Source organism: Bemisia tabaci, chromosome 4 (genome assembly GCF_918797505.1).
Source record: "Bemisia tabaci chromosome 4, PGI_BMITA_v3".
NCBI lineage: Eukaryota > Metazoa > Arthropoda > Insecta > Hemiptera > Aleyrodidae > Bemisia > Bemisia tabaci.
Genome location: NC_092796.1, coordinates 42,993,983 through 43,007,800, shown reverse-complemented (window position 1 = coordinate 43,007,800; position 13,818 = coordinate 42,993,983). Strand labels below are relative to the sequence as shown.

Genomic DNA, 13,818 nt, shown 5'->3' with positions numbered 1-13,818 from the left:
GGCCGGAAAAATAGAGGAATCTGCGCCCCTTGCACCTTTAAGCGTCCAGCCCACCTTAAAATATCGTCGACCCGACGATCTTTGAAGGTAACCGATGTGTTCGAGATATATCACAGATCAGATCTTGAAATTTTCAAGGAGCTCCGTGTCGAAATAGCAGAGAAATAGAAGAATTGGTGCCAGTTTGAGAGTCCCAATTTGTAAGTGGGCTGGACGCTTTTGAAAGATCGGTTATCCCGTCCGTCTTGTCAGGAGATGCGCGGTTTTTCGTTATTTCCGGGCGCTTTTTTTTCGGTTAGCTGATAATTCAGCTGCCCAGATCAGAGTGCTAAAATTCGTACTTTGTTTAGTGATTCATTCAATTTAAAAAAGCGAACATTGAGAACTTTCCTAACTTTTCTCGGGAAAATTATTTTATCGGAAGAATCGAGGCAACGTTGGTATGCTCATACGACGTCGAAACACAACATGGGCTTTTAAAGCCCCTATGTTCGATGCCGCGATTATCCTATCGCGACACGAGTTCGAATAATTGCGTCAAACACAGTGCGGCCGGCGTCGAACATTGTGCGGCCGGCATCACACTCATATCAGCGCCTGCAAGACTGGAGGAATGCTTCACGCATTGCGCTAAACAGCACGGTCGGCCGGATCGGCACGGCGTGGCGCATATCAGCGCCTACAAGACTGCATGAGTACTTCTCGCATTGCGCCAAACTCAATGCGAGAACCATTTGCGATAACTATTCGATTACTGGTATAGGCTTAATGCCGCTAGCTAGATTATAGGCGCATCACACTGTGAAGATGACTCGAGACTCGACCGCGCTCCCTTCCCTGGCTTGCGCGATGCTAAAATCGCTGTAAAACTAGGATTACGTGTCATCATTCTTGACTTTGCTCCGGTTTTTACCCTCAGCAAATGGAAAGTATGTATCCTCATTGTAACGAGTCAAAAACTCGGATGAAATTTAATTATTTATGGTTGTATCAAAGGAAAATAAAACGAACGAAAATATTGCGTCGCAATTTTCGATGCTTACATTTTAGACCATCTAGGAAAATTGCGGAAATTTTTCAGAAAAACTGTGTGTAGCTTTTTGAAAACAATCATTAAAAATAAAACATAAGTGGTGCATAACGTTGCAATTAGAGATAAATGCGCTCTATTATTCTTTCGCGTGCACCCGGCGGATTTTAAATCCATTCGTCTCTGAAATAACTTGAACATGGTTGTTCTACGATTTTTTACGTGTAGTATTATCTTAAAGGTTGACGGCCACGCAGCCGCCACAGGCTCCTAGTATGATATATATTTTCTTCACTTTAATCTCATTTTCATCTGTAACAAGATGGAATTCTCAAAGTTCTCCCAGCTTCTTAGGACTTCGATGTTGAAAAAGGAACAATCGCAGCATCCGGAATCATTGAAATGATTGAGAATGCCTTATTTTCATATTTTCTGAAAAGAAACAATGGGCATTTTGCCAAATAGTTTTTGGATCGTAATATTGGCAAGTCAAAACACCACCGGTGTCTATCCAATGTCTAACAAATTATTAATCATGAGTCGTTTTTGCATGAAAGTAAAGTGTCTTTGTCTGATTTTTCAATATTTCCCATCGAGATTCGACTTATTTCTAATTCGAACTTTGATGTTTACAATCTTGCTGGGTAATCCAAGTCTGTTGTTTACAATCTTGCTGGGTAATCCAAGTCTTTTTATCGAAGAAAACTTGAACTAGGCGAAAAATTGAATTGAGTATTAATTCACAGCCCTACAGACTCGGGCACTTATATTTGTAATATATAACCTGTCCTTTAAAACATCGATGTACTTGAAACTCATGTGAACAGGTATGTGCTTTTATTCAAAGGATTGTAACCGAGCGTGCATGCAATTACTAAAAAGCATGCTTTTGTGTGCGCTTCATGAATATTTAACAGGAAATTAGCAGGATGTGTCCTATGTAGACGCAACACGGATTAAACGTGAATAATTAAGGGTTCTTACCTATTTATGCTGGCACATTCGTGATTCCCTCGCAGAAGGAAAAAATTATTTGGATACTTGATTTTATAAGCTAATAGGAGACTGATAGCTTCTAGAGAATTTTTCCCCCTGAAAAAGAGAAGATACAACCGAGTCAAGGACAAGAAGACAATTTTCTCTATATTACAATTTTTACATTCCGGTGCATTCTAAAGCTTAAATGCTTCTACCGAAGTGTTTGATGTACAATTTCACCTTTTCCAACTTCTTCTACGCGGTAAAAAATTTTGCGCCAGTATTCGCTTCCCGAGAATTTTGGCAGCTGGAGCCGAGATTTCCGGTCCCTGTCGACGAAATTCGGCAGAACTGCCGAATCCTCAGTAGAATATACAGAATTTCGGCAACCGGGACAGCAAATCTCGGCCCCAGCTGCCAAAATTCTCGAGGTGCGGATACTGCCGCAAAATGTTTTACCGTGCTGGATGAGCACTTAACCGTGCTCTACCGGCAGGTACATTAATCGCGTTATTTTGGAAGAATATTCCTGTTATTATTTCTCTGGCCTTGAAAAGTGTTTCAAGTTAAAAAATGACAGACTTGAAATTTTTGGCGGCGCATTTTCTCATTTTTAAATCTATTTTATACTATTTCCCATGTTAGAAAAAAAGTATACTACATACCACAAGATTAGCTCTTTCAGCATTCTCAGATGCAGCAATAAATAATTTGCGTGCAAATTCTCCATTATGAAGAATAAACGAAGAAAATCTCAGCCCAGAAGGTTGATTATTTTCTTGTTAATAAAATTGAACATGGGCGAAAATTATACAAGGTCTGATATAGTTAGGTCCAATTTATCCCTTATCTAGTGGCCCATTGGACCGAGTCACGGATATTTCCACTTTAAAATTAATCCTTTCGTTCAGAATACGGTGACTTGATCTTTGGATGATGAGCTTACCTATCCACATAATCTCCAAGGAACAAGTAGTTAGCCCTAGGCGGGTAGCCGACCCTGTCGAAGTGTCTGAGGAGATCGTCGAACTGCCCGTGGATGTCCCCGACGACGTTGACCGGGGCCTCGAGCTCCAGAAGCATCGGCTGCTCCATTATGATGCCCCTCGTCACAACACATAGCTGCTTGATCTGCCATTCCGACAGGGTCATCTGAAATCACAACGAGAATTCGTCAATTTTTACATTCACATACGTCAATGTTGCTAGGTGGTGCCAAAAATTCAGCACTTTCCTCCATTTAACTCATTGCTATGTATCCACGTTAATTACACGATCTGGCAACCTTGACATGCGCACATACATACGAGCCGCTTTCATAGCGCTATTTGGTTCTGCGACGCCTAGCCGCCAAAGTCTCCTATCCTCTCCATCCTCAGGAAGTTGGCACTCCCTCATTTCTCGCAAAACCCCCTGTCTCCATCCGTCTACTAGGCGTCCCCTTCGTCTCCTCCCGAGAAGAACCCAATGGGCCTTTTGCAAACTTCAGTTAGAGCAAAGAGGAGAGCTATATCTTGTAGAAAATGGCTTGAAAATCAAGATGAGCGCATCGGGAAAGTCTGAATTTCACTCCTAACTCCACAATTTGTCCAAGGATCATGCGTTTTTCAAGCTTCCCGCTTCAAAAACGATACTTCTTCACAGGTGAGCAAGAGGAGTCGTTCCATCCAACACTTGCGAACAAGGATGCTACGCAATATGCAACACGGTTCTGTGTACGCAATGTGCACTTATCACGTAGTATCGTTTTTGAAGCAAGAAGCTTAAACAATGCGTAAGTTTGGTTCTACCGCCTTAAGATGTCGGTTCGCTTGACTGAAACTCAATCCTTCGAACCGCTGAGCACCTCATAAACTGACTAGGTCTCAAGACCAGAGTTTTTTCTATGCATTTTCAAGAAGGAACATCTCTTTTTTTCGCTGCACTTGAAGTTCGCGTCAGACCCATTTCCGGTGTCGGCGCGGCAATTGGGCGGGCAATCGATAGCGAGGAAGCCGAACACAACGACATCGGCCCGAAAAGGAGAGGAAAAAAACGGAAGATACGTAGAGAACACGTTGTTGCAGCGGAGAAAGCATACTTGCCAGATGGTGCTGAAAATTCAGTTTTTGCACCTTGCATGTATAAAAAGCACATTTAAGTTAAAATTTCATCACCAGTAATTCTTTTTGTAACTAACCGTAGACTTTGACATGGGCCATAGTCCCAATCATAGGGCTCTTTTGTACTGTGTAAAATAAATAATATAATATATAAATATAACATGGTGGAGAAATGGCGCTGGGTCCACACCATTTCGTGGGGAAAACAAAGCCAAGAAGTTCCAATAATTATAATCAGGGTCTAAAATAATTTTTTTTTAACTCTAATGAAAAATATCATTGAAAAAAATATTTTTGACTCTAACGATAATTTTTGGAACTTCTTGGCTTTGTTTCCCCCGCGAAATGGTGTGGACCCAGTACCATATCTCCACCTTTTTACATACCGTTCGGGTCACTGCTTAGTGTTTTTTTTATATTTATTTTTTATTTTTTTTTTTTCTCATAAAATAATTATAAATAAAATCGCTCAGCTTGGCAACGTGGATCGGAAGCGGAGAAAAAGAGTCGAGGGTATTCGACCCATTAAAACACAAATGTGCCGTCCCGGTCTCCGTCTGAGTCACGCAAAGGCCGCCCCAGTCCCGGCGACTGGCACAGTTCCGGCGACAAATTCGCCGAAAAAACCCCCGGTGAATAAAAAAAATTAAATTATGGGGATCCCCAGGTTGCAGTTCGTTTCCGGTTTCCGGCTTCCGGCGCTCGGCGGAAATTAGAAAGGCGAGCGGACAGGAGCGGGCGGCGGTGATATGATTAGCGATTTGCAGTCTGGGCCGCGGCCTTTGTCGGTGCAGTGGCATCGCGTTCCGTCCCGCGTCTAATCCTATGACGGCACCGCACCGCGGCGATTGACCGGGAACGTATGAGGCATCCACCACAGATGCCAGATTTGTAAATAATGACCGCATGCACGGAAAAAAAATGATACAGGGTGTCTAAAAGTCCGGAAAGTCTGGAAATAGTACTGATTTTCTAAGGGAGGTTCGGAAGTACTGAAAACGTGTGGAAATCCCGCAAGAAGGTCCGAAATTTTTTCATTTTCGTCGCAATTTGAGCGAGAAATTCAAATTTTTGAAATTTTTCTGGAAAGTCCGGAAATAGTACTGATTTAATAAGGGAGGTCCGGAAGTACTGAAAAAGTGCGGAAATTCCGCAAGAAGGTCCGAAATTTTTTCATTTTCGTCGCAATTTGAGCGAGAAATTCAAATTTTTGAAATTTTTCTGGAAAGTCCGGAAATAGTACTGATTTAATAAGGGAGGTCCGGAAGTACTGAAAAAGTGCGGAAAATCCGCAAGAAGGTCCGAATTTTTTTTCATTTTTGTCGCAAATAGAGTACCTATATTGAGAGAGTATGGCAACTGGGCCCCATGGAGAGGCTTAGGACCCAAAAATGGCGGTGCTTTGTTTTGGTTTTTGTGGATGGGAGGGGGGTCATTGCCAACTTTTGACGGTTATCACCAACCGCACTTGCTGCCAACCTTACTACATCTACGATAATTTTTTTCAAAAATTGCACACGATTAGCCTTAAAAATATGTAAAGATGTCGCAATAGTGCATTTGGGTAAATTTCTCGTTACGATAAGCAAAGAAAACTATATTTTGAGTCATTTTGCATTACATTAATTTATGGCGTCCGCCATTTTTGGATCCTAAGGGCTCCATTCAGCCTAAGATGGCTGAGCCAATCAGAGGTGGTCACCCCAGTGGCCATACTCTCTCAATATAGGTACTCTAGTCTCAAATTGAGCGAGAAATTCAAAGGACCCTACAACAAAACGGCCAAATCGGCCTAAACACGGAATCGTACGATTTTCTCAGGGATGATAGAGGGTCTTCCCAGACACTCAAAACTGGTCATATTTTTTGCCTAACCCCCAGGGAAAAGGGGGGAGAGGGGGTCAAAGTCAAAACCTTTAAATTAGCATAACTTCTCAACGGTTTGTCGTAGAAAGATGATCTTGGTGTCAAAATTTCCAGAAAAATGAGAGCTTTCAGAATATATGTATGAAATTAATTAAATTTTAAAATTTGACCCACTTTTGGGGCATTTTACAAGGTCCCCCTTTCGTAAATTTTCGTTTTTTGAGATTTTCGGTTGTTCGGTTCGCACGGATTAAGACAAAAACAATTTCAAATGAAAGTAGAGCGTTTAAGCTTTAAAACAAGCCCAAGATGATCTTGGGGAAACGATTAGAAGCGGAGTTATGAGTCTTCAAAGTTGACGCGGCGCGCGGGAACCTTGTATGTTCCGAGTCTCAAGGTCACCTGCGCGCCCCGGATTGCCTGCAGGTTGCAAGTTTTTGTGTTTTTATGCTTCTGTAGGTCATTTTTAATGTAAATCATTCAATGAAGATAGAATAATCAGAATTTTTTAATTTTACACAATGGGCCTCGGGCGAGGTACACCTCATTAACGTCAAAAAATTTTAACTGCGTTTCAAGTAGCCCCCTCAAGAATAACTAAGACTTGTTTTGAAGCTCAAAGCTCGTCTGCTTCTACGAGAAACTATTTGGCTTTACCATGTGAGTTCCGTCAAGCGCTGTAGCTTATAGCTCAATTAAAAAAATTTAAAATTAGGGGTACCCCAAAATTTGGCATCAATGGGTTATAATTTCTAAATGGTTCAGTTCTGTATGGAGCATATGTACATTTGAACTGAGGGTCCATGGTTTCCTCTAAATTATAAGAGCAGAATCGTCATCGTCAGCAAATGTTTAATGAGGTATGATGGACATAATGGTTGATACTCTAAGCCCCCTCTCGCTCCTCCCGTAAAATTAAAAAATTTCGATTATTCTATCTTCATTGAATGATTTACATTAAAAATGACCTACAGAAGCATAAAAACACAAAAACTTGCAACCTGCAGGCAATCCGGGGCGCGCAGGTGACCTTGAGACTCGGAACATACAAGGTTCCCGCGCGCCGCGTCAACTTTGAAGACTCATAACTCCGCTTCTAATCGTTTCCCCAAGATCATCTTGGGCTTGTTTTAAAGCTTAAACGCTCTACTTTCATTTGAAATTGTTTTTGTCTTAATCCGTGCGAACCGAACAACCGAAAATCTCAAAAAACGAAAATTTACGAAAGGGGGACCTTGTAAAATGCCCCAAAAGTGGGTCAAATTTTAAAATTTAATTAATTTCATACATATATTCTGAAAGCTCTCATTTTTCTGGAAATTTTGACACCAAGATCATCTTTCTACGACAAACCGTTGAGAAGTTATGCTAATTTAAAGGTTTTGACTTTGACCCCCTCTCCCCCCTTTTCCCTGGGGGTTAGGCAAAAAATAGGACCGGTTTTGAGTGTCTGGGAAGACCCTCTATCATCCCTGAGAAAATCGTACGATTCCGTGTTTAGGCCGATTTGGCCGTTTTGTTGTAGGGTCCTTTTTGAAATGTTTCCGGAATTTCCGGAAATAGTACTGATTTTTTAAGGGAGGTCCGGAAGTACTGAAAAAGTGCGGAAATTTCGCGAGAAGGTCCGGAATTGTTTTCATTTTTGTCTTAATTTCAGCGAGAAATTCAAATTTTTGAAATGTTTCGAATTTCGACAACCGGCGGCACTGCAAAAGTACTGAATTTTTCTGCTAAGGAGGTACTGACTTTCTTGGGAACGTACTGAATAAATACTGTATAAGTACTGATTTATGGCCAGCCTGTTTTAGTAGACACCCTGTGATGTTACCGATTTTCCAATTTGTAGTTAAAGAAAGTGTCCGATGTGTTTCAATGTAGATTATACAATTAAAAAATGCTAATTCAACCACCCTCGTGGTTTAATTAGCTTTACACTATTGTAAAATGAACATTTAAAACATATTGGACTTACTTTTTAACAATTTAATTGTTAAATCAGCAATCCATTTTTTTCGTGTGTTTGAGGAACGTTTTTTGAACGGAAAAATTCTGAGGACAGAGTGATAAGTTCTTGCGGAAAGTCTTTAAAAACCTGGAAAGTGGAGGATATCCGAAGGATTCCTGAATTTCGCTCAACTCTGAAAAGCCAGGCAATTTCACTGTGGAACCTTGAAACTTCTCCTTCCATTAGAAAAAATTAAATCAATTATTTTCTACCGCACTCTCGCGCTTTTTTGGCAAAAATTAAAGCTTCAGCTTTAGAAAGTTCAAACAAAGTTCAGCTCAAAAGTTCAACATAGTTCAGCTCAAAAGTTCAGCTCAAAAATTAATAAAATCAAATAATGAAAATGAATACATTTTAAATCAAAGGTATCAGTGGACATCTTTTGCCTTTCTCCTGAGAAAAAAATCAAAGCTCACGAATAGTAGATAGTCCATGTATGGACCAGAAAGATAATGTTTTCACTGAATATATCTAAATACATGGAATTAAAATTCTCCTCACCTCTAAACTCCGTTTTCTCTCACTCAATGCGACTTGATTCCGTACTTTCGTCAATTCATTCATATCAATCAACACAAAGCGGACATGGAGCGTACGCATATCCTTATTTTGCCTTCAATTTTCGAGTTAGTCCAGAAGACACCCTTATTGTAGTCATACTTATTTATTCAAGAATCTAGGATTAGTGTCTTGTATTCTCCGCAAATTTCACCTCGCAGTAAATTATGTTGAACCTCACCTGACGATTTTGAAGCTACCTCTGTTCCTCAATTCATTCCTTATGATAAATGAAACATCCAGAGTATGAAAATAATAATATACTCCCGGATTTCCTCGGGGAGGCAGTGTTTCCCGAGCGTCAAAGCAAACCAAAGTTTTGACAGTTTCAAGTTTTCAGTCAAAGAACTATTATTATACTTTCTTTTTTAATGCAATGCTTCGCGGTTTGGATTTTTTTTGCTCATTGAAACTTTACTCTTAAGTTGTTAAGAACTTTCTGAACTACACGCGCCCCCTCGACACCATACGTCAAATCCCGTTGATTGTGACAACGCCGAGTTTTGAAAAGGAATTCAAAGCAGCACTGTCAGACTGTACGAGCTGCGCAGCTCTCTCACATCATTCTTTAATATGAAATCTCAAATACGAAGTTTAACTAATTGCGTCATTACGCTAGTTTCTGCAAATTAATTTCGCAGATTGTTAGCTTTCTTTGAAAAGTACGAAAGTTACTCTTTGGTAAGTTTCAGTTTTATTTCATACGCTTACCGTAAATCTTAATTTTACCTGCAAGTTAACACCCCTTTCAGCCATAGCAACAGTTCTAACAGCTTCATTAGCTGGAGTCAAAGTTAGTCAAGTTTTGCTATCAATGTATAAGTAATGATTGAAGAGCAAGTGAACATGTAATGTAGAGTTTTATATTTCCCTAATATGAGAAAAAGGAGTTTGGCTGTGCAAGCCGACATCAATGTCTCATGTTGCATCCTGTCATGTAATGTTGATGTTTTTCCTTCCTCCCGGGAAAACTATTCACCCTTCATGAATCACTGTCAAAGGCTGATCAATCGTTTACCGCTTGGACTGCATTTAAGACTAATGCTGTAAATACTTTGAAAAGCAAATTTACCATTCCTGCAAAAACTTCAAAACAGTCGATTTTCGCACTCATGCCACGATCACGTTTCAGACCCTCGAGTTGACTTCCAAGGAAATGAAAAGTTAACAGCCAATTTATAGTAGAAAGCATAAAAGACAACTTTGAACGAAAGCAATCACGAGCTCATGACAAAATGAGAGGGACGGGGATGGAACGCAGGGATTTGTAGTTTTCGTAAATTCCCGGGTTTTGTTGAAAATAAAATTCGCGAAAAAATCTGCATCGAAAATTGAGGACCATATACTCATCCCAACGCAGTAAATCTTGGAGCAGCGAAAAGGGCTGATTGTGAGGGGGAAAAATATGTCTAATACTTTATTTTGACCTAGTGCTCATTAGCACTTTTTGATAAGTAGATTGGTATCTTCTCCGCGGAAAATTTAATATTTCTCAAATGAATTTATGACTGGTGGGAATGTTGGAGCAACCTAGGCTCATTTCCTGGCATCTAAATATTATTATAAATAAAAATTTATATGAAAAATAAATAAATATTTAAAAAATATAAAAATGAAAAAAATAAATATATTATATTATAAATATAATCATGATTATCAATCAAAAACTTGAACTCTGTCCCAGCTTTTTAACTTATTGGCAAAAGAAGACGAATTCTTAATGCGGGTTACGTAGGAATCATTGCAAATTGTATTCCCACTATTTTCTCGTAAATGTTTGTATTTATCAACCAACTACACCCCATCTCCATTAAATATTTTCGTTATTTTTAGAGAAATCAAAAAAAATGCCGCCCAAATCGCATACGTGAATAAATTAACGAGAAATCAATCTCACGAATTTTTCGATTTAAGCTCCTAATATATTTAACCCTTTATCCCAATTTTGGCTTTTTAGAAAGCGCTTTGCAATTGACTCGCTTCACGCGAGCATTGCATCACAAGGACGCCCTACGCATTACCCTACAGACCCACTTAAGAACCCCGATGTATTAGATTTTGGAATTTATAAAGGCTTTTCCAAGCAAAATATACATACGTCATTAATAGAAGATGAACTTTCGTCTGACCACATCCCCGTCCACTTTCATTTAGCAGCCTCTCCAATTTTTACAACACCTCCTACTGGACTTATAAATAAAGCCACTGATTGGGAATGTTTTAAGGATTACATTAATGAAAGAATTAAACTTTATGCAGACCCTAAATTAGACACTCCGCAAAAAATCGACTCTGAACTAGAAAATCTTGTTAAAATCATACAGGATGCGGCGAAAAATGCCACCCCTCCCCCTATTCAACACATTAAAGCCGGATATAAAACCCCCCCCCCCCCTACATCCTCAAAATCATAAAGGAAAAAAGAAAAGCTAGGAAAAGATGGCTGCGCTCCAGAGACCCCGAAGATAAAGCCTATTTTAACTCCATCTCAAGAGAACTAACAAATGAGCTTTGGACTATTAGAAATAATCAACTTGAAAAATTTATTAAAACATTAGATGCCTCACCTGCAACCGACTACTCCCTTTGGAGAGCGATCAGTTACATAAAACGTCCACCACTACATAATGCCCCTTTATTTAATGATAATACAAGGAAATGGGCCAAAACTGACCTCCATAAAGCAAATTTACACGCAACCCACCTCGAAAAAGTATTTAAACCCAATTCACTACCCAATGCTACGAAATGCGATATTCTCCTGCATCTAAATGAAACAGATCTGATAGAAACAGAGCACGAAATACCTCATTTCTCTTTTGGGGAAGTTACCAAATTAATAAGCAAATGCAAAACAAAAAAAGCCCCAGGAAAAGACCAACTTACTGGCCTCATCCTTAAAAAATTACCTGATAAAGCAATTCATAAATTAGTCCAAATTTTTAATGCAATAATCAATCTACAATATGTCCCTAGCAAATTTAAAGAAGCAATAATAATAGTTTTTCATAAAAAAGGCAAACCCGAAAGAAATCCCTCTTCTTATCGTCCAATATCTTTGCTCTCATCCATAGCAAAACTATGGGAAAGACTTTATCTTCCTAGACTATTAAAAGTAATCAATATTAAAAACATACTGCCAGATATTCAATTCGGTTTTAGAGCTAAACACTCTACCATTGAACAAATACATAGAGTAACCAATTTTATTGAAAAAGCCCTTGAAAAAGGAGAATATTGCGTCTCTGCATTCTTAGACGTTGCACAAGCATTTGATAAAGTCTCTCATAAACTCCTTATTAAAATGTTAGCAAATCTTCTCCCTGCTTGTCATGTTAGATTAATCCAATCGTATCTCTCTGACAGAACTTTCCGAGTTAGAGTAGGTGAGGCACTGTCGGACGAAAAACCAATTCTGGCAGGAGTCCCGCAAGGCTCAGTTCTAGGCCCATTGCTATATTTACTGTTTACCTCAGATATTCCCGCTCCAACCAGAAAATCCCTCTTAGGAAAGTATGCTGATGATACTACGTATTTGTCTAGCAATAAAAGTCAGGAATTAGCTACACTTGAACTTGAAGATAACCTTCAAAATTTCTATAACTGGACGAGTGAAAAAGACATCAAACTTAATTGTGCAAAAACTATTTATAAGATATTCTCTAACCGTAGTATCAAGGACATTAACATTATATTCAATAAAGTCCTATTAAAACCTTCAGAAGTGGCCAAGTATTTAGGTATACACCTAGATACTAAGTTAAAGTGGAAGGAACACATAAAAATCAAAAGAGAAGAATGCTTGTTCAAACTTAAAAAATTGTATTGGTTAATAGGTAAAAAATCTAAGTTAAGTATTAGTAATAAGCTTCTATTATATAAACAAATTGTACGACCCACATGGGCATATGGAGCTCAAATCTGGGGGTGTGCAGCACGGTCCAATATAGAAATTTTACAAAGAGTCCAAAATCGTGCTCTGAGACAGATAGTCGGAGCACGATGGTATGAACGTAACTCTGATATCCATAGAGACCTGGGGATGGAGACCGTCTCGCAATTTATAACTAAAGTTGCAACCAACTATGAGAGACGGCTCCATCACCATCCTAACACCGAGGCTTTACTATTACTTGACAACTCAAATGAGTTTAGACGCCTCACGGGGCGAATCTCATTAACTAGGCGGTGGGAGGTTAGGCAAGGTTAGCGATTGAAAATCACGCGATCGAACAATTAGCGACTTCCGATACCACTCGGTGGCCGAACATTGATTTTCCTCCCCCGAAACTACGAGACAAGGCACTGGAAGTTTGGTTGTCGAACAATCAATGAAGAGCTGCCCTTTTCCGTCGAATGAATGTCTGCGCATTTAGAAAAAGTACACTGGAATAAAAAACACATTGGATCTAGAGTCCAGACTCTTAAATACATCGACAAGAAAAAAATACTCTTGATTCAATCAGATTTAAGCTAAAATAAAGAACCAAGCCTCTTAATTCGAGCGGATTTCCTTTTGATTTAAGCTTAAATCTGATTTAATCAAGAGTCCTTTTTCTTGTCAATGTTTTCAAGAGTCTGGACTCTAGATCCAATGTGTTTTTCCCCAGTGTAATTGTGTAAAAGTAATTCAAGGTAACCGTTAACACGGAAATTTTTAACGGCGCGATTTTTGACCGTCTACAGGAAAAGGGGCAGAATTTCAATACTTGGTCATCGATACGACGCCATAGAAGAGTTTTCTACGAGCATTTGGGATCTAATGGGCAGATCATGCAGAATCGGCCGAGCTGCATTTCTGTTCGAAGTAAGAGCTAGGTATTTTCTGGAGAGTGTTAAAATCAGACAGTGCTGCTTTTCTGAATTAGATCTTTCTACTCGAATCTCCAACCAATGCATCTGTATAGTGGATGGTATTTTTTTCTCAGTTCTCATTACTTGATTTAGTGACGGCCCCTCGGAGCAAATCGGAATGGAGATGTTGCATGTGTGAGGAATATGCAATTTGACTCGTGATTCTTTTGTTAAAGTTCATGAGAAACACGATGGTGCCACTGGTTTTCTATGAAATCAACTCCCAAGCTCAAAAAAAGCTCTCAAGTTGAGGCAAAAATGGAGGGGATATCCCACGCTATCCTGAGAGTCCACCTCTACATCAAGACAAACTCTCCATGCAAAGATAGGGAGCAAATACATTGACAGGGCTGCCACTTTAATTGGGGACTCCAAAACTGAAAACACAGCAACCCTGCTAATGTATTTGCTCCCTATCTTTGCAT

At 39.4% G+C, this 13,818-nt stretch overlaps 2 protein-coding genes across 6 annotated transcripts in view; one reads left to right on the top strand and one right to left on the bottom strand.

The window, feature by feature from the left end:
• Positions 1 to 13,818, top strand: part of LOC109033600 (uncharacterized) — a 77,459-nt gene that overhangs the window by 15,890 nt on the left and 47,751 nt on the right. The window lies entirely within an intron of this gene.
• Positions 1 to 13,818, bottom strand: part of LOC109033599 (uncharacterized) — a 66,728-nt gene that overhangs the window by 7,449 nt on the left and 45,461 nt on the right. For all 5 annotated transcript variants that reach the window (XM_019046282.2, XM_019046284.2, XM_019046286.2 and 2 more), the window contains 2 exons: positions 2,955 to 3,160; positions 2,015 to 2,122 (listed from right to left, as the gene is read on the bottom strand). In XM_019046282.2, coding sequence (XP_018901827.2) covers positions 2,015 to 2,122; positions 2,955 to 3,160 — 314 coding nt within the window. The remainder of the gene's footprint in view (positions 1 to 2,014; positions 2,123 to 2,954; positions 3,161 to 13,818) is intronic.